General features: G+C 38.7%; 3 protein-coding genes and 1 long non-coding RNA gene across 7 annotated transcripts in view; 1 reads left to right on the top strand and 3 right to left on the bottom strand.

Moving 5' to 3' along the window:
* The window catches only part of LOC112156670 (microtubule-associated protein 2), an 80,650-nt gene extending 80,458 nt beyond the window's left edge, over nucleotides 1-192 (bottom strand). For all 4 annotated transcript variants that reach the window (XM_024288940.2, XM_036215943.1, XM_036215945.1 and 1 more), the window contains exon 1: nucleotides 171-192. The gene's annotated coding sequence lies outside the window, so the exon portion shown is untranslated. The remainder of the gene's footprint in view (nucleotides 1-170) is intronic.
* Nucleotides 193-276: 84 nt separating this feature from the next.
* LOC112156671 lies at nucleotides 277-15,779 on the top strand. The gene is made up of 4 exons (XR_002921021.2): nucleotides 277-326; nucleotides 421-613; nucleotides 15,217-15,234; nucleotides 15,302-15,779. It is a non-coding gene; the product is annotated as an uncharacterized LOC112156671 (long non-coding RNA).
* acadl (acyl-CoA dehydrogenase long chain) lies at nucleotides 2,561-11,094 on the bottom strand. The gene is made up of 11 exons (XM_024288937.2): nucleotides 10,963-11,094; nucleotides 9,662-9,841; nucleotides 9,449-9,586; nucleotides 7,247-7,411; nucleotides 7,087-7,153; nucleotides 6,844-7,008; nucleotides 6,666-6,767; nucleotides 6,468-6,581; nucleotides 5,562-5,689; nucleotides 5,375-5,461; nucleotides 2,561-2,891 (listed from the first exon to the last, which is right to left on the bottom strand). Exons 1-11 carry the CDS (start codon nucleotides 11,076-11,078, stop codon nucleotides 2,798-2,800), a joined length of 1,356 nt encoding a protein of 451 aa, XP_024144705.1. The 5' UTR covers nucleotides 11,079-11,094; the 3' UTR covers nucleotides 2,561-2,797.
* On the bottom strand, nucleotides 15,340-17,690 carry mylz3 (myosin, light polypeptide 3, skeletal muscle). Its single transcript, XM_024288939.2, has 6 exons — nucleotides 17,587-17,690; nucleotides 17,307-17,334; nucleotides 16,353-16,496; nucleotides 16,105-16,275; nucleotides 15,947-16,024; nucleotides 15,340-15,873 (listed from the first exon to the last, which is right to left on the bottom strand). The coding sequence occupies exons 1-6, from the start codon at nucleotides 17,587-17,589 to the stop codon at nucleotides 15,845-15,847; spliced, it is 453 nt and encodes a 150-aa protein (XP_024144707.1). The 5' UTR covers nucleotides 17,590-17,690; the 3' UTR covers nucleotides 15,340-15,844.
* Between the last annotated feature and the right edge of the window lie 500 nt (nucleotides 17,691-18,190).

The following is an 18,190-nucleotide window of genomic DNA, read 5'->3' as shown; positions in this document are numbered from 1 at the left end:
ATCAATGTCTAAAAATTAACAGACCACATTGATAAATCAAAGCTTGAGCCTTAAAACTAACTTTTACGGCTGTCTTTGCGGCACCAAAACGTGCATTCACGCCGCTTAGGATGAATTTAAAGAGAAAAATTGTTTGAAAAAGACAATAAAAAGCGTGTTTCTGGTCTTACCTGGGTGGTTTGAGCGGCGGAGCGGCGCTGATACCCGAGTCTGAAGGGATCTGCGGTCACAATGAGAGTGGCACGTAGCCCCGCCCCCTGCAAATTAAACTACCGTAAATCGTTGTAAAACGCTGCAGAGCGTTTCAGCATAAGCAACAGATGAATGTATTTATTTTATTGACATGATTCCACACATTTTGGGAGAATGATAGTTAAATGTCACAATTTCTTATTTGTATATATATTTTTATGTATTTAGTGGGCGGATATGGTTTTCGAGGAGTTCCTGCAGAGACGGACGGAGCATCGAGGCGTGGCTGTTGCTATGGGAAGATGGAAAAAGAAGGGGCCGATAATGTGGTGAATGGTGCCGGGGGAGGAAGAGTGGAAGAAGATGGGAGGAGGGAGGGATGCAAGGCAGAGAAATTTGGCCGCACTTCAGTCCCCTGCAGGTGAGGCGTGGCAGGGATGCCCACAATAAACTCATTTAAAATAAAATAAAATAAAATGCTTCGTTTTGTGAAACAAAACCTAAGGCAGGGATGGCCAAAATTAAGTTTTAAAATGCATACAATAAATATTAATCTACTCAAATAGAACGTAAAATGCAAGCTGCAAACTTTGCTATAATGGTTTGGATCGTTTTCTTTCTGTAATGAAACATTAGAATGTAAACACTGCCCCCTACAGGTAAGACGGTCTAAATACATCTGCAATTTTAGCAGCTAAACATATATCTTCCAAAAATAAAAAAACGTTGTTTTTTCGCTTAAAGAAAAAGAAAATTGCGCACAATAGAGTAAATTTATCAGCATTTTATGCTCAAACATGGCGGCTTAGACTTCAAAGAATCAAAACTTTATTTATACAAACAGTAAATTAGGATACAATCTAGTCTCAACTCATTTGCCCATCTACTTACATAAAAATCTCACAATTCTTGAATTTGTCAAGTTTTTCTCCCCCAAAAATTTAGCTAGCTGTTATTTTCTTCAAAATGCTAGCTCCCAGTGTTGACATAAACGTTACAGTAACATAAGCATCTTGCTATAACAAAGTTGTTTGACTCATTGTTACTGAAATATAAGTAATATTTTATCCGATAAATGTTAGCTAACTGGTATGAAATTTGGGGCTGTTTAGACTTCAATCAAAACTTTATTGATACAAACCTTTTAACAGAGGTAAAGTCTTATAATTTACATGTTGAAACTTTGAACTTTCAGCTCTTTTGCCCAAATTTCTTTAATTTTCCAACTTGAAACAATGTCATTATGCTATTTATCATAGTAATAAAATGCTTTTAGTTGGCAAAAAAAAAATAAGTGCCCTAACAGAAAAATACTCTATAAAAGTTATTTTTTTTAAAGATAAGTTAGGTATATATATACCAAACATGTCAATTTTTGCAGGCGTGCATTTTCCCTAACAAAATCTCTCTAAAACTTGAATTTATAAAATAAATTTTTCAGATTTGGCTACCTATTTTCAAAAATGCTAACTCCCAAAAAGCATTGACAGAAACTTGTTACTAAACTGTTACTAAAGTAATATATTATACTGACATAATGATTTTTACTGTAACAAAGTACCGGTAGTTTCATTGCTACTGATATTAGAGTAAAATGTTACCCATTAAATGTTAGCTAACTTGTGTTACAGTCAAACAATGTAGTGTGGTGACGGGACGCTAGTCCCGTGTTTTCCGCCATCTGGATTTACTTTTATTTAGCTAAAAAGGCTTTTTTAGATGCCTCAACAGCTGTTTTGTGTTTTTTTTTTAGTAAAATAATGTATAATAGACTTAGTATGTCAACTTTTGCTGATACACATTTTTTCTTTTTAACAAAATCTTCCTAAACTCAAATTCCTAATTTTTTTTCCCCAAAAATTTGGCTAGCTTTTTTTTTCTAAAAAGGCTAACTCCCAGTCACTTTCGACAGAAGCTTGTTACTAAAGTAATATATAATAGTACCATATTACTTTGTGTTGTAAAAAAGTAGTTTCAATGGTACTGAAAGTTGAGTAAAATGTTAACTAACTTGTGTTATAGTCAATCGTGGTAGTGTTGGGACGGGATGCTAGCGCAATTGGTGCGTTTGCTAGCATGCAAAAAGTGTTTTGTTTTCTGCTATCTTGATTTTTTTTCCCCCTACAAGATAACTGCAAATGTTCGCAATTTTCAGAAGTTAATATGTTGGTGTTGGAAATGTTAAAGACTATGTAAACCCATCTTAAAAGACACAAAAAAGAGCCGTCAATTGTCTTTATTTTAGCTAAAAATAAATTATGAGAGACTTACAAAGTATGATCACAAAAAAAATGACACTTCTTGGCAAAATATTAAAAAGATGTGTGTTCTATAAGGCAATCAGCTCATTAATAGGATGTAATAAGTGTATTTTTACCTTTTTGATATTTATTTATTGTACATCTAATTTATTTAACCCCATAGTGAGAAAAAAACGATAAAACAACATTAGATTGAGACTAATGGTTCAAGTTTGTATTTAATGCCATTAAGCTTTTTTTTTTGTAAGAAACCTTTTCAAACAGAGACTACAGTCATTGTTGTGTTCACAAATGTAAAAGTCAAACTGCATTAGTTTTTTTCTCTGACTCCACCCCTTATGTCCTCATTTCTGGCTGACGATGTTGCGAGCGATGAGCTCCTTCATGATCTCGTTGGTTCCTCCATAGATAGGCTGAACACGGGAGTCCACAAACGCCCTGAAAGGCAAATACGTATAATAAATACAGTTACTCATTTCTTTGTCTTTTCATTTGTGGAACATATCTCACACTAAAGGGTTCTGATTGCTATGCATTCCGAGTAAATATAAAATGCTAATTTTTAATGTTTAAAGTAGTAAGTCTACCTAGATTTGTGTTTTCTACCGTCCTGCTTGTATCGAGTCATGTGCAAATATAATTTGCAGCGACTGTCACTGTGAGTCCAAGAAAATTTTCCTTAGGGACAATATAGTATATTTAATTTGATACAGGGACAATGTCCATGCAAATTTTTTCTATGGGCATGCTGCGGGTGATGGGTCGTAGTGAACACATAAAATGCGCAATGGTAAGTAAGGGTGAAGTAGGTGAGATACAGGCGTGTCAAACAGATTTTTCATATTTTCAATCGTTCCAAATCCTACAAACTGTGCAAGAAGTCAATTAGTGTTTTTCACATGATTAGTATAATCGCCTTGTGGCAGACTGTTGAATATTTTTTATATTAGAGTACATTGTGTGGGCATCATACGGGCACTTACAATTACCTTTACCTCCCATGTGAGAAACATTTGCGTGGTCACTAAGGAACCAGTACTCGCACTTTACTTACAATTAGTGCACAATACGACAGATTCACCAATGCATAGTCACTTCCAACTCGTCATATCTGGACGTATGGTTCGGGCCCTCTCTGCGTTACTTTTTGACGTTTTAGGTGTCCCCAACTTGCCTTTTGACATGCTGGCTGTTTCCATTAAATCAGGAGTTCCCAACCTGCGGACTATGAACCGGTACCGGTCCAAGGGCTGCTTGCTACCAGTCCACAGACACCAATCAGGGGCCCCCCGAACCTTTGGGACATGGACCAGACCATACCGATATCCTAACCTTCACCTAGTACTGGTTCCACGTCCGTTACCCTGTTCCGAGGGTTGGGGACCTTACAGGCAGCACATAAAAAAACGATGAGTTGGGGACACCCAAAATGTCAAAATAGACACAAAGGGACCCCAACCACACGTCCGTATATAACGAGTTGGGAGAGAGAATATGTAGGAATCCCCCGTAGATCAAAAGTGTGAGCAATTTCCTATCTTATGAATACTTTACGATACACTTACCACACACACCACAATTGTTCGTTCAATTTTGATGAAACCTTTCGAGGTGGCGCCACAAACCTCAAACTGGCACTCACCTTAAGATGGTCCAGTATAAGACTGGAGTAAGTAACCCAAAAACCAGTAGCACCCATATGGGTCAATTCCTGTACAGGAGCATGTGACTAGGTCTTAAGCAGCATCTTTCTCATTGAACTTTCACACAGCTCCTTTATTTTATTCTCTTGTTGTTGAACCATAAACTTCTAATCTAAAACGTTCTGCTTCTTTTATGGCTTCCTGGTTGTATCTTTCTTGTGCTCTTTGAGTCAGTTACAACTGGTGACAAGTTTTTGGATAAAGGTTCTTAAGGTTTTCTAGAGGCCCAAAGTCTTAAAAATCTCTATTTCTAGTTCAAAGATTTGTATAGGGATTTGCATTATTTTCATGTGAAAGCATGATTATTATTATTTTTTTAACTTTAGAACTTCTATCTTTTGCAATGGCTTTTATGGAAAGGTTTTACCAATCTGGCAATAATCCAAGAAGCACATTTTACAAAAGTTGATAGGTTACTTATCAAATAGGGCTGCTATGAATGATTATTTTAATAGTCGACTAATCATTATTTTTTCCGATTAGTCGACTAATCGGGTCATACGCAAACTGGATGTAAAGCACACATCTTAACCCTCAGTAACTAAATACTACATATCTATACCATTACCTGAGATAATGCTAGTATGAATGCTGTAAGGTGAATTTGGTCGCTGAAGATGCTACTGATAAATGAAGATGCTGAAATTGATTGCTAAAATTGCTGAAGCTTAAAGCCATCTAAAATATTAGTTAAACTCCAAATTAGCCTAAAAAACTAAAAATAAAATCCTAAATTAGCCAAAATAGCTAGCATGTAGCAAAAATATTAGCTTTTTGCCAAAATAGTCTAAAACACAAAAAAGCCTAAATCAGCCAAAATAGCAAGCATGCAGCTCAAATATTAGCTAGACTCCAAATTAGCCTAAAAAACTGAAAAAATGCCTAAATTAGCCAAAATAGCTAGCATACAGCTGACATCTTAGCTAAACTCCAAAATAGCCTAAAAAACACAATTAATGCCAAAGTATTCCAAAAAGTTAGCAGAATGCAATTATAACGTTCCACTACACTCTGACTGCATATATTATAAAGCTAATCGACTATTCAATTAGTTGTCGATTATTTTAATAGTCAATTAGTCAACTAATCGTGGCAACCCTTTTATCAAATGGTGATTTTTTTTTTGGTCGTTTTACAAAATGTAATTATTTTTTAAGAAATGCATTTGAAAACTGACTGTAATGAATCACTACTTCCCCATTCATGGTGTATTCTTACTTGGCGATTGGATATTCCCACATGTATCCCCAGCCTCCATGAAGCTGCAGGCACTGAGAGGCCACTTTGTTCTGAAGTTCCGATGTCCTAAAGAGAACAAAAAAATAAATAAATAAATAAAAATTGAAGGAAGTGAGAAGCTGGCATCAACCGAGTGATTAGCTTGAACAGATTTCAATCTTCTCACCAAAACTTGGCCATCGAGGCTGTGGAGGGATCCAGACGTTTTTCAGCGAGGAGCTGAAGGCAGTTGTCCACAAAAGTCCGTCCCACGCAGATCTCGGTCTTCAATTCGGCCAGTTTGTGCTGTACAGTCTGCAAAATGTTCAGATCTTTTTTAGAAAAAAAAATCATCCACAACTCACAAAGGCTAAATAAGTTGAGTATTCTCCCATGTTGCCACATTAAGCAAACAATAGCATGACTGACACAAGCCAAAATGCTGACTGTGAGTAAGAAAAACAATGGAACAACAATGGTAAAATTGCAAAACAACCTAAAGCTTTAATACAAACATGCTTTTTAAAGAAAAAAAATGAACTTGTAAAAAGTATTATCTCTTTGTTAGGTTCTACTTTCAACCATATGGGTGCAGGAAAACCAGGATAAAAAAAACTTCTGATTGGCTACTTCTAAAGCTAGACTTTTGGGAATGAGTAAGAATCGTCAACATCTGACACCAGCCACCAGTGGCCATTTGAGGAATTGCAACAACTCGTACTTCCAATTTGGCTTCAAATTTGAGAAGAGAGCATTGGGTTTTTTTGTGACAAAAATCTATTACCTTTTTGCTACTAAATACATAGATAAGGAGTCTTAGGTCAATCAAAAACTTTAGAATCCTTGATTTAGCTAATTAGCTGTTGATGGGACAAGGATTGCTGGGAAACTAGCTGGATGGTGGATCTCTAGGTCATAGGCTAAAGTCAAGAAAAATGGCAGATGTGTTACTAAAGATGTAGCTAAAACATGAGAAATGTGAGCCTCTGGGGAGGAGAGCGGACAAAAACAAACGCAAGTGTAAACTAACAAAAAAATGTAATGTTTCGGACAAGCTTGCTTTTATCGTCGGACCATTGCAGACGATACAAACCTGCAAGTGAGAGATGGTTTTGCCAAACGCTTTCCGCTGCAAAACGTAGTTTCTGGTTTCCTCAAACATGAACTCGCAGCTTGCTATGGCCATGTCGGCAATTACCAGACGTTCCTAGAATGAATAATTCACTTGTTTTAATCCCAGTTGGTTTTGAAATCAAAGGACTTGGGAGGAGATATAGACAATAAGTGTGACCTGAGGAAGTTCGTTCATTAGGTAGTAGAAACCTTTGTTGAGTTCACCCAGGAGGGCACTGGCTGGGAGGCGCACATCCTCGAAAAACAGCTCAGCTGTGTCCTTAAAAAGTATAGTATTAAGGTTAAAGGGACTAAACTATCTGTACATTTAGTTGAAGCAAAGGGAATTTCAGTACCTGTGCCTTCAGACCAATCTTATCGAGTTTACGGCCTTTCTGGAACCCCTTCATGCCATCTTCCACAAGGAACAGACTGATCCCATGTGCTGCCGTCTTCGCCTCGCGGTTTGTCACGGTCACCACCACCACCAGGTCAGCCATCCAACCATTTGAGATGAAAACCTAAGGAGATGACCAGGAAAAGCATCACAAATTACTACTGAGAGCCAATGGGTTGCTTTGGCTCCCACCATGTTTTACCTTGTTGCCATTTAGGATCCAATCACTTCCATCCTTCTTTGCGTACGTTCTCACACCCTGAAGATCGCTAGAAAGACCAAGGCCAGCAATGGTCAAACCCTGCACTGTCGGATTGTCAGATTTCTGGAGAGCCTTATACAGTCATAGTTTGTTCACTGACCTGCCGGCACCAGGCTCTGACATGGCAATCGCGGCGATGCACTTCCCAGCAGTCATGTTGGGAACAAATCTCTCCACCTGCTCTTTGCTTCCATAGTTGACGACGTAGGGCATGATGATGTCGGAGTGTAGGGCGAACCCCGGGCCCGTGCAGTTGCAGTACATTCTAGAGGACAACGTCAAGAAGTTACGTCCAAAGAATTAAGGGGATGTTTGATGTAAGACACCACCCTCTGCAACACATGGCTCAAGCAACCAATTCCAATAAAAATCTGTAAATGCGCCGTAGCTACACAAGTTTCTAGGACTGTTTTCAAGCTCTACGTGTAGAGAGCACTGCCATTGAGAAGGCGTTGAAAGTTTAACCAGGCTGAATTTTGATCAATCATGGACACGGATTTGGTCGTACCAACCATTTGAAAATTGATCACAAAGAAGAAATGAATAGTTGTAATTTGTGCCCGGCTGGATTCTATGACACCAAGTCTATGGTATATTGGAAAAGACCTTTGATAGACGACGCTTGGAGTAATATTCGCAAGATTTCCAAAGATACCGCTTGGACATTTCACACCAAGCCTCTACCAACTGTAGGTGGTGAACATTTGTTAGTAAAGACTAGAAAAAGAAGAATCTCCTCCTTTCTTGTCCAGTGTGAATACCATGTTCGAGAACCTACTTTTTAGTGAATTCGTGAACCTGCGTCACATGCCTGGTGTGTTTGTTGCTTTTGGGCAGGGGTGGCCGGCCTCCTGGTGGTTTTCCAGAAACCCTGCCTTACCTGCTGCTGATTATCTAGATCAGGTGTGTGTGGCCAATAGGGAGCTTCAATGTCTGGTTGGTTGGAAAATATAGGACACCAGCCCTCGAGGACTGACTTTGGAGACCTCTTTTTTAGGGTGTATTCAGACTGGGAAAAGGATTTGTTCCAGACCGAGTCGGCCTACTTTGTTCCGAATTGAATCCCTGACCTTGCATTTGGTCTATATTCTGACTGCAAGCGGGCTATCGTTTTCCGGACCAAAGCTTGTAAACAAAACCATAAGACTAAAGATCTCTTCAGTCATTGGCCAGCAGTTACGGGGCCAGGTCAAAACAAAAAGAGAAAGACGGAGGTCCTGCACTTTGGAAATCTTTGCCAGGATTGTTCACTTATTCAAACTTTTTATTTCGCTGGTCAATTTTGAAGGACAGGTTGAACACTTTTTACGGCTACGTTGGGGATGCTATGGCTACGAGGTACGCTAAGGGCTTTTGACATATAAATTGTTGGGAAAACAGTGTGAGAAGCAATGTGTATAATGCTAAAAGTTGTTTTAATGAGCCTACATTCATCCAACCACATTTTAATGAGCTATTGTTGCATCGCTGCTCTGCGTTTGTCTGCTAATGACCGGCTATGGTAGCCGTTTTGGTTCAGTTCTTCCGGTTCCAACACGGACCATATTAAGACTGAGGAATTTCAGAGCAAACTAAAGTCTAGTTTGATTGGAAACCAACCTAGACCACCTCAAAAGATGGGTCCAGGAGCGGTTCCTGATACTAGACAAGGGCACGCTTGCGTGTATTCAGACTGAAGCTTTGTTCCAGATAATCAGGATTGGGTTCACCTTAAGGGAACCAGATGAGTCCAGTCTGAAAACACACTTACATACTATCAACAGCCACTCTGTACTACAATGTCCAACTTCTCCGTGGTTAAGACAAAGATTACACATGGCAGTTTTGGTCCATATAATTAGTAAATTTTCACTCTTTGCTGGTATTCTATCCTCCAACAGGTGCCAAAAACAAGTTCTGGTGGATTCCCAGAAAGACGGTACAATGTTTCCCCTCAATATTCACGTTTTTTTATTCTCAGTTTCACATATTCATGGTTACAAAACTCTTCCGGTTTGTCACAAAAACTCAACAATTCAAGACTAGTATATGAAACTTTTGGTTTTCCGTATCTGTGGATCCGCAAATATCTCCGGTCCCTTACCTCCGTGAATAAGGGGGAAATACTGTATTATTCTAGATGTAATTCATATATTTCCTTCTGATCTGCCTTGTAAAGCATAATTTAGTTTCTGGTTTGGTTTATGTTGGGGTTTTAGCTCAAGCAACTCAAGCAAGAGGCATAACTTTTGACAATCAAGCCCCAGAATGTAGCGATCACACGAGCAAGACAAGCAAGAAGCGGTCAAACGTATGAACTCACTGCTCCTCCCAGGTGATGGCGGCGGAGAACACGTCTCCTCCGATGCCTCCGTGCTCCTCTGGTATCATCACACCCAACAGGCCCTGCTCACCAGCTTTCTCCCACAATTCCCTGCTCACCTGCCCCGCTTTCTCCCACCTAGAGTGACCCAAAAAAAGACGAATCAAATCCCTGCACGAATCAAAATCCATGATTTTTCCTCTGATGACATACTCTTTGTGGTGAGGAACCACTTCCTCCTGGAAGAACCGCCGGACGCTTTGTCTGAAAATGTCGTGGTCTTCGTTGAAGATTCGGCGAGTTCCAATATCCATCATGGTCTTGGCCCTAGAGGTCTCTAGCCGGGATGTAGAACCGGGGCTTTCAAGGTTCTGCGTTTGGCTGCGCTGTTGGCTAGAAAAAAAAAATGGAAAAAAACAAATAAACTGGGTTTTGATACATCTAAAATTAAAAACTTTATTAGTTTTAACGAATCTACAAAAGCAAAAAAGAAACAGTTTGAGCCACAACCAGGATTGGATTCTAAAGTTTTGGCTCTTTTACAAACAGAATTTTTTAGTTTGCTCCTGAGTCCCAACAATTTCAAAAAATAAATACTCTAAATAATCCAATTTTAGGCTTAATTTTCTTAATATATACCCTCCAAAATAATTTTTAAAAAAATGGCACAAAAACGTCAAAAACACTGAAAACTGGACTTTCATTAGTGGTCTTTAGTGTTCAGAAAATGGATCGATAAGAACAGTAAATAGATCGATAAAGCTGATAAACTTAAGCTGGTTGTGCCCAAGTGACAATGTAAATATAGGGGGTAACTGAGCAATTTTACCCCCAACTCTCCAAAATTCCCTCCATACTTTTGTGCAATTTCTGACAAAACCGATTTCAAATTAAAATTGACTTTATTTTAGCTTTTAATGAACAAATTTAGTGACATTTTATTCAAAATATTGACTTTTTATTCATTTATTCAGTGTTACTGTATTTATACATGACTTAATTTTGAAGAGTTTCTTCAAAATGACAAGATTTTTAATATAATACAACAAAAACATTAAATAAAAATAAATACAACGCTGGGGGACAATTTTATAAATGAAAGTAAAGTTTTTAAAGGGAAAATGAAAAATTAACAACAGAAAACTCGACAAAAACATAAAGAAATGTGATTATCTATAAAAAGGCTACAGTAATATGGAATAAAACGTGATATATTGTAGATGTGCATCCTTAAATATGCATTATTGGTTGTTTGTTTAAGTTTATATCTTAGCCCAGTGTCTCTTAATCGAGGAAGTGGGTCAGAGGTGACTGTGACGGACTTCAAGGCAAATTAAACCTTGGTAAAACCGAGAATTATTGATAAACTCAATTTAAGTGTCAAAATTATGAAAAATAAATTATTAAATAACATTTTGCACTTATTATTATAGCTCAAACAAAACAAAAAAACAATACTAGCTATCTTTAGACACATTTACGTGTAATTATAAACATTTTTATTGATATTGCACCTTGTAGTCGCCGAAGAAAACGCTTGTCGTCCTCCACAGACATGTTTAAGTCCAAAAACGTGCCGTTTTAGCAGCCTGCTAGCAAACATCTTCACTCTGCAGTCAGAAACAATCATAGACTGTAAGTTATTCCTATACAGTCTATGGAAACAACAACCGCGACCTTCTGAGATGGTTTCTATTTAAAGACACGCCACTCCCTCTGTTTAATTACACAATTGTGTGGAAACAGAAAACAAAATGTATTTATATAAATGAATTAAATTTTCATTTAGGGTTTGTTTTGACTTGATTTAAAACTTTATCTCTTTTTTGTGAATTTATCATTTAAATGTGGTGTTCCAAAAAAAAAAAAAAAAAAAACCTTCAGAGTGAGAGGTCTTTTGTTTTTGAGCTTTGAACACGGAAGATGTTTCTTCTTCAGTGGAACTGGGAGGAGGGTGTTCTTTTAAGTGCTGCCATCCAGTGGTGGGGAAAATACTAAAAAAAAAGAAAAGAAAAATACAAGATGTAGGTTTTTGCTTCCTTTTACTAGCTCCCACAAGGCCATTCAAATATCCATCAGCTTATCAGAAAATTCCTGTTTAAATTCCATGTCTTCTTATTGGAAATTGAATTGTTCATTGTTACAATGTGATGACGTACAGGACAACCAAACAATCAGCAAGCTTAAAATAAATGATTCAATTATTGATGATACTAAAAAAAAATTATACTCATCGAACTTCAATGACGAGTCAGCTGATGCTTTTTTGAATTCTTTAAAAATTAAACAAATATCTCAAACAGACAGTCAATTTTGTGACAAACCTCTCTCAGTTAGGGCTGCCAAGATTAGTCGACTAATCGACGACTAATTGACTATTAAAATAGTCGACGACTAATTTGAAAGTCGATTAGTCGTTACTTTATATTCTATGGAGTCAGAGTGCAGTAAAGTTGAAAGTTATAATGGCATTCTGCTAGATTTTTTGGACTATTTTGGCATTTGGAGTTTAACTAATATTTCAGCTACATGCTAGCTATTTTGACTAATTCAGTTTTTTTTTTTTTTTTTTAGTTTTTAAGGCTATTTTGGAGTTAAGCTCAAATTTTAGCTTCATGCTAGCTCTTTTGGCTAATGTAGAAGTTTCTCAGGTTTTTAGACTAATTGTGAGTTTAGCTAATATTTCAGCTACATGCTAGCTATTTTGGCTAATTTAGGCTTTTTTTGTTTGTTTTTCAGGCTATTTTGGTGTTCAGCTAATATTTCAACTGCATGCTAGCTGTTTTGGCTAACTTAGGCTTATTTTAGTTTTTTAGGCTAATTTGGCATTTAACTAATATTTTAGCTAGCTATTAGCTTCAGCGTTTTCAGCTATCAGCATTGGGATCTTCAGTGCCTAAATTCAATTTCAGTTAGTTTAAAGCTAATGATGGTTAAGATGTGTGTTTTACATCCACTTTGCGCATGACCCGATTAGTCGACTAATCAGAAAAAATAATCGGTGATTAGTCGACTTTACCTAATCAGTATCTTATTTCCAATAAAATTAAAGAGATTTCTTATAAAATTGTACACAGATTATACCCCCCAAAAACTTATTTAAAAAGATTTAAACCTGATATTGACACATTGTAAATGTTCTTAAGAAACAGTGACTCATCTATTTAGGAATTGCCCCTTTTTACAATCTTTTTGGGAAATTTTCTGTGATTTCTTTTACTATAAGTTTGCTCTGTCATTTTCCTTGCTTTGGAAACATGTACTGTTTGGATTCCGCCAACATAAGATTTTGGCATTTTAATCTTTTCTTTCTAAATTTTACATTCACAAATGCAATTTTCTAACAAAATGCCTACATTTTCTTTATTTCTGGTGGAGGCCATACTATATGTTGAATCAATATTTTTTTCAAAAACCCAAAAGGCTGTGAAATGTCTTGAAATTTGTTCCCAATAAAATAATTAAAAATGTAAACTGCAATTTCTTTTACCTTAATTTTATCCACTTTCTCTATTTCTTGTTTATTTTTACCCCTGGCATTGTATTTTACTTTATTTTATGTTGTTTTTATTTAATTATTTTTATTTAATAGTTTATAATGTTTGTATACATGTACATGGCTATTTTGCACTATTTTCTGTATTGAAATTGATGTTTCCAATAAAGTTATGGGGGAAAAAAAATACTAAATCAAAAAAGCTCTGAAAATATTTTTTTACCAATTAGCACACGTTTCCATGTGTTGCCACAAGGGGGCGGGCTTGTTAAAAGTTAAGGGTTTCTATCTTTTTTTTTTTTTTTTGCTTTTAAGGCAAAATGTAGTGGTTTGTGTACTTTTGCTGACAATGTTTTGCTCCATTTGAAGTCCCTTTAGAAATAATTATTTAGACATAAACTCATGTAAGGTTTATTTAAAATACAATAAATGTAGAATTTTTTTTTTTAAAAATGGCTTAAAATTGGTTTTATTGTGATAAGAATTTCTTTTTTTTGTCATGTCCATAATGTATCCTGTGATAAGAATTTCTAATTTTTTCTCAATATGTAGAGTTAGATTCATTTAACTTTTAATGATTTGTTTGTTTTATTTGTCAAATCCTTTGTTTATTTTTAAACTACTGCAGCTCATATTTTTCTGTAAACATGTTGCATGCCTTTATGATGTATTATGTAAAGACTTCAAGAAAAAAAACAAGTGTCATTGTGTTACATTGGTAATTTTGACACAATTTTGTAAATAAAGGAGGTAGAATTAAAGTAAAAAAAAAACCCAATTCAATCAGGTGTGTCCCACTAACAAATAGTACCAAATGCAGGTATGAAGTAAAGAGGAGTAGGACACTTCCGTCCCTCGTCCATGGTATTTCTCTTTGCAAAATAAATCATCATCTGTGGAAAAGTAGGATTTCAGTGTTTATTTTTTTCTTGCTCAATACATATGGAACCGTGACGCTCATATCGAGTTATACATCTGATCGTGAGCGACTATATCGTTGCATACCTAGTTGCCAGTCCTTCATCACTCCCACACAGGAAGACTTTAGAGTAGGGATAGTCAACTCCAGGCCTCGATGTTTTCCAACATACCCTGCTCTGACGTGTTCTAATTGGCTGGACACACCTGAACCAGGTAAACAGCCATGATGGATATCTGGAAATTATGCTGACACTGTCACTCTTAAGTGGAATAGTCGCCTATCCCTGTTTTAGAGTAATAAAATAACCCATAAATCTACTGTGGTAAGAAGCCGGTGCAACCAGAGAAAATTCACACATGCAGGGGGAGAACATGCAAACTCCACACAGAAAGGTCCCATCTGGGAGTCAAACCAGTGCATTCTTGCTGTGAGGCGAGAGCACCAAACACTGCTCAATTCTAATAGATCATTTGCACATTGCTGCACTTTCTCAATGTATTCAGGAACTTTAGTTCAAAGGTTCCTGTTATTGGATGACTTGATAATGATTTCTCCCTCATGCTACATTCACACCAGAATTGGAATCGTATGTAAGCGACCACTTCCAATGAAAGGTCAACGTAAACGCGTGTATATTTGCGTATTCAAAACTCTCACGTTCGTGTGTCGCTACACAAGTCTGTTTTTAAGCTCTACTTACAAAACTTATCGCCATTAAACACAAGTTAAAAGTTAAATCAGTTGAACTCTGACCAACCAGGGACTCGAATTGGTAGTATATTTTTCAAAACATGGAAGTACCAACCATTTGAAAATTGATCGTGAAGGAAGAATCAATATTTGTGGCTATGACCCTAAGTTGAAATAGAGCTATGAAAGAAGCCTGGAGCACGATTTGGATGCTTTGACATTTTATACCAAGGCTCTTCCAAGGCTGAGTACATACGCTAGAATACGCTAGTAGTGATAGTCCAGTGCGGACACTAAAAGTGTGTTCAAGAATCCCTGTTTAGCTAGTCCTTGAACACACATCACACTTTGATCTGACATAGAACTGTGCTGACCTTCTCCATTTGAACCCCCTGGAACGCCTCACTTTGCAAACTTAAAACTCTCCCAATGTGATTGATTTATTCGTGTGTCAATTGACTGAGAGGTTTTATTGCCAGACACATTCCCGAACAAGAGTTATAGATGCTTACCTTGTATGGTGCTAGGGTATTTCTTGAGTAAATTACACATATATGTGTTAATTTCATTACACTAAACCCAAGAACACTGTGGTTTCGTTCACACCTGGATTTTTGTTTTCTTTTGCATAACGACTGCCACCTGCGCTTCAAAGAGCAGCTGGGGACAATCAAAGAGGTCAGTCAAGGGTAAATCTTATGAAATTTTTAAAAAGTTTTGACTTTTAACTGGAGTCTCTCTACAGGTGCGTGTGGACAATGAAAGATCAAGGACGAACCCCGGTGGGATGTACGTTGGAAAAGTTTATTCTGAAATGAGCAGAATGAAAATAAATACAACTTTTCAGGGGGTTAGGGGGTTACTTATGGCGGTCTATCCACCACCGTCCTCCAGCACCTTTGGCATTGCTGGGTTCAGTGATAGCGGGACTGAATGAGGTGGCGGTGGGAAGGGAGGGATTTACCCTCACTTAATGAGCGGTCACCCCTTTTCCCCCGTTCCTCACCCCATGCGATGAGTGGAGACACGCCCCAGTGTGGCGGGGAGGAGAGTAGAGGCCGAGTGAAAGGGGGTCTGCGGCGGAGAGGCGGCGTCCTTGAGAGAGGAAGGTTTGACACGAAGAGGGAAGGAGAACAAAACAAACAACAAGATGGGTTTGCTTCAACATCCCTTGTACAAAGTCCTTGTCTTTCCTTGGTTGGTCTTTCAAACAGTGTAGATGTTCTAAACACCGTTGGGCTGTCTGTAGGCAAGCTACAGCTTCACCAGCACTCCTGATGCCGGCCTCTTACACAGACATGATGTGCTTGACGAAAGCTGCCGGAAGAGGTTTTAACAATTAGCTTCTGTAGAAACAAACCAAAGAAAGATGGGGTAGATGGGCACCTACCCTCATAGTGCACACTGCCGTTCTCGTCCTCCTGGCCGGCCATGAGGGCATCGATCTCAGGCTCAGTCATCTTCTCTCCTGTGGACGCAAGAGGATTGATGTCATCGCTCTCCGTTTTCACACGACTCGCATGCCAAGCAAACTAAATTTGGAATTACCCAAAGTGGACAGCACAATTCGCAGCTCAGCGCCCATGACTGTGCCGTTGCCCTCCTTGTCGAAGACGCGCAGACCCTCAACGTAGTCGTCGTAGGTACCCTTGGGAATAGCGTCGACCTCCTTCAGCATGGGCAGGAAGGCGTCAAAGTTGAGCCTCTTGTTGGCCATGTCTAGCAATTTTAGCAACATTTCTCGTTCAGTAAAAACCCGCAAATTCGTCGGGTTGGATTTCAGCCCAAATGCTCACCGTCGGCGCTTGGGTTGCCCAGGATTTTTACGACGTCCTTGTTGGTGGGGTTCTGGCCCAGAGCGCGCATGATGTCGGCCACCTGGTTGAAGGCCACCTGGCTGTCACCAACTCTGTCAAAGAGACCAAAAGCCTCCTTGAAGTCTGGCCAGATGGGAAAGAGACAAAAAAGAAAATTTGAGTTATAGGGTTCTGGCACAATAGAATGGACAGTCTTGATCTGTTTAATACTCCTTTGTTGTTTTTTATGGGTTGTGTTCCAGAAAATCCAACAAGCCACATGCTTTCACAATTGTTCCCAGATTAACAGGCTCGACAGCTGAATCCAGGCAGATCAGAGGAGGATTGGGCCCCAACAAACAACGACTATGAATCCTGCTAGGAGCTCAAAGTGACCTCCCCTTTGGACAGATTAATGCGTGTCCTCAACAGCAGCAACAGCTGGGGCCTCAGCCCCCCTCCCACACCCTTCTTCATTCCTGCTCGTGTTTGCAGTTGCGGCAACATCGAGAGAATCTGATACACCCTGACAGGCAAGCTCAGGCCTTATAAAGACATGTTTTGGAGCGCAATAAATCGAAGAATGCCGACTGTGGCATTGATAACACCAGATGTTGCAATTAGTCAACAGATCTTTGGTATTTTTTGTGTTGTTTGTAGAGAATTTCATCAAAGATGGTTTGGATTTTTTGGCTAAGCCAATGCCAACAAACCTGTTCCTTGGACTCTGACCTGAGGATTAACACCTCTAACTTAGAAGACCTTCGTTGTCCGAGAATAGACGACAACTGGACACGGAGGCGAGAATTTCATACTCCTACTGTCTTAGTTCCCAATTTGGACCACAAGCTACTTGTCGAAACATCTCTAAAGGAAAAAAAGTCTAGCTATGGGGCTTTCCTTTGATCTGCTTGAAGACTTTGATGATGTCTGGAGGATTTCGTCTTCACTTACCCTCAATCTGGTCCGGTGTGAACTCGGTCTGTCACACGAAAACAGACAAATATAAACGGACAGAACAAAGAGAAAATGTGTTTATGAGAGGAGAACTTGGTTTTTCTGTCAACACAAATGTGGTTCTAAGCAATGTCCTTCAGCTAAACGCTAAAAAGTATTCATACTTCTAGTACAAACTTTAAGTCCAAGTTTTAGAATTAAGGCTTTCATGGTATCCGAATTAAAAGAAAAATAGTCCGTAAGTGCAAGGAAAGCTCCAAAACACAAGTGTACACACCATGTTGGAGAGCACGAGGTGGACGAGCGGAAAGAAAGGAGAAGAGAAGCTGAAGTCCCAAGACAGACTGGTCCTGAGCCATGGTCAAAGGCCCCTCTTATTTATTCCTGGCACGTGATGTCACATATGCAAATGTGGCGGATCAGATGACGCTTTGGAACATCTTTAACTTTCTTAGGGAAAGAGGAGCTGTAGCACTCGGAGAAGGCCTTTAGAAGGGGACGGGGCTATTTTTGGAAAGCCCAGGAACTTTGAAGGGACTCTCGCAAAGTTTGAATGAATCGTTTGGGGCGTCTTGGTCAAAAACGCTTAAACCGGAAGGGTTCTCTGAGGTTCAGTCTGTCAGACGACGACCGAGGAGGGGGACAAAAAAAATGCAGAAAAGTCAGATGCTCAGCTGTACACTTGAGACGTCGCCCGGCTCCCCGAGTGTTGCCTTCCAAGGGGGTATTTTTAAACGGCGATGCCGCTCCTCCTCTTATGGGTAAATGACAGCGGGGCAAAAAGAGCTCGAAAAGCAAGACTGCAGAGAGACAACTTTGCCTGGTAGTGAACTTGAGGACAGCAAGACCCCAAATAATGTCACATTTTTACAAGATTACAA

The sequence above is a fragment of the Oryzias melastigma genome, linkage group LG2 (genome assembly GCF_002922805.2).
Source record: "Oryzias melastigma strain HK-1 linkage group LG2, ASM292280v2, whole genome shotgun sequence".
NCBI lineage: Eukaryota > Metazoa > Chordata > Actinopteri > Beloniformes > Adrianichthyidae > Oryzias > Oryzias melastigma.
Note: the sequence above shows the minus strand (reverse complement) of the source record. Positions and strands in the feature narration are given on the sequence as shown.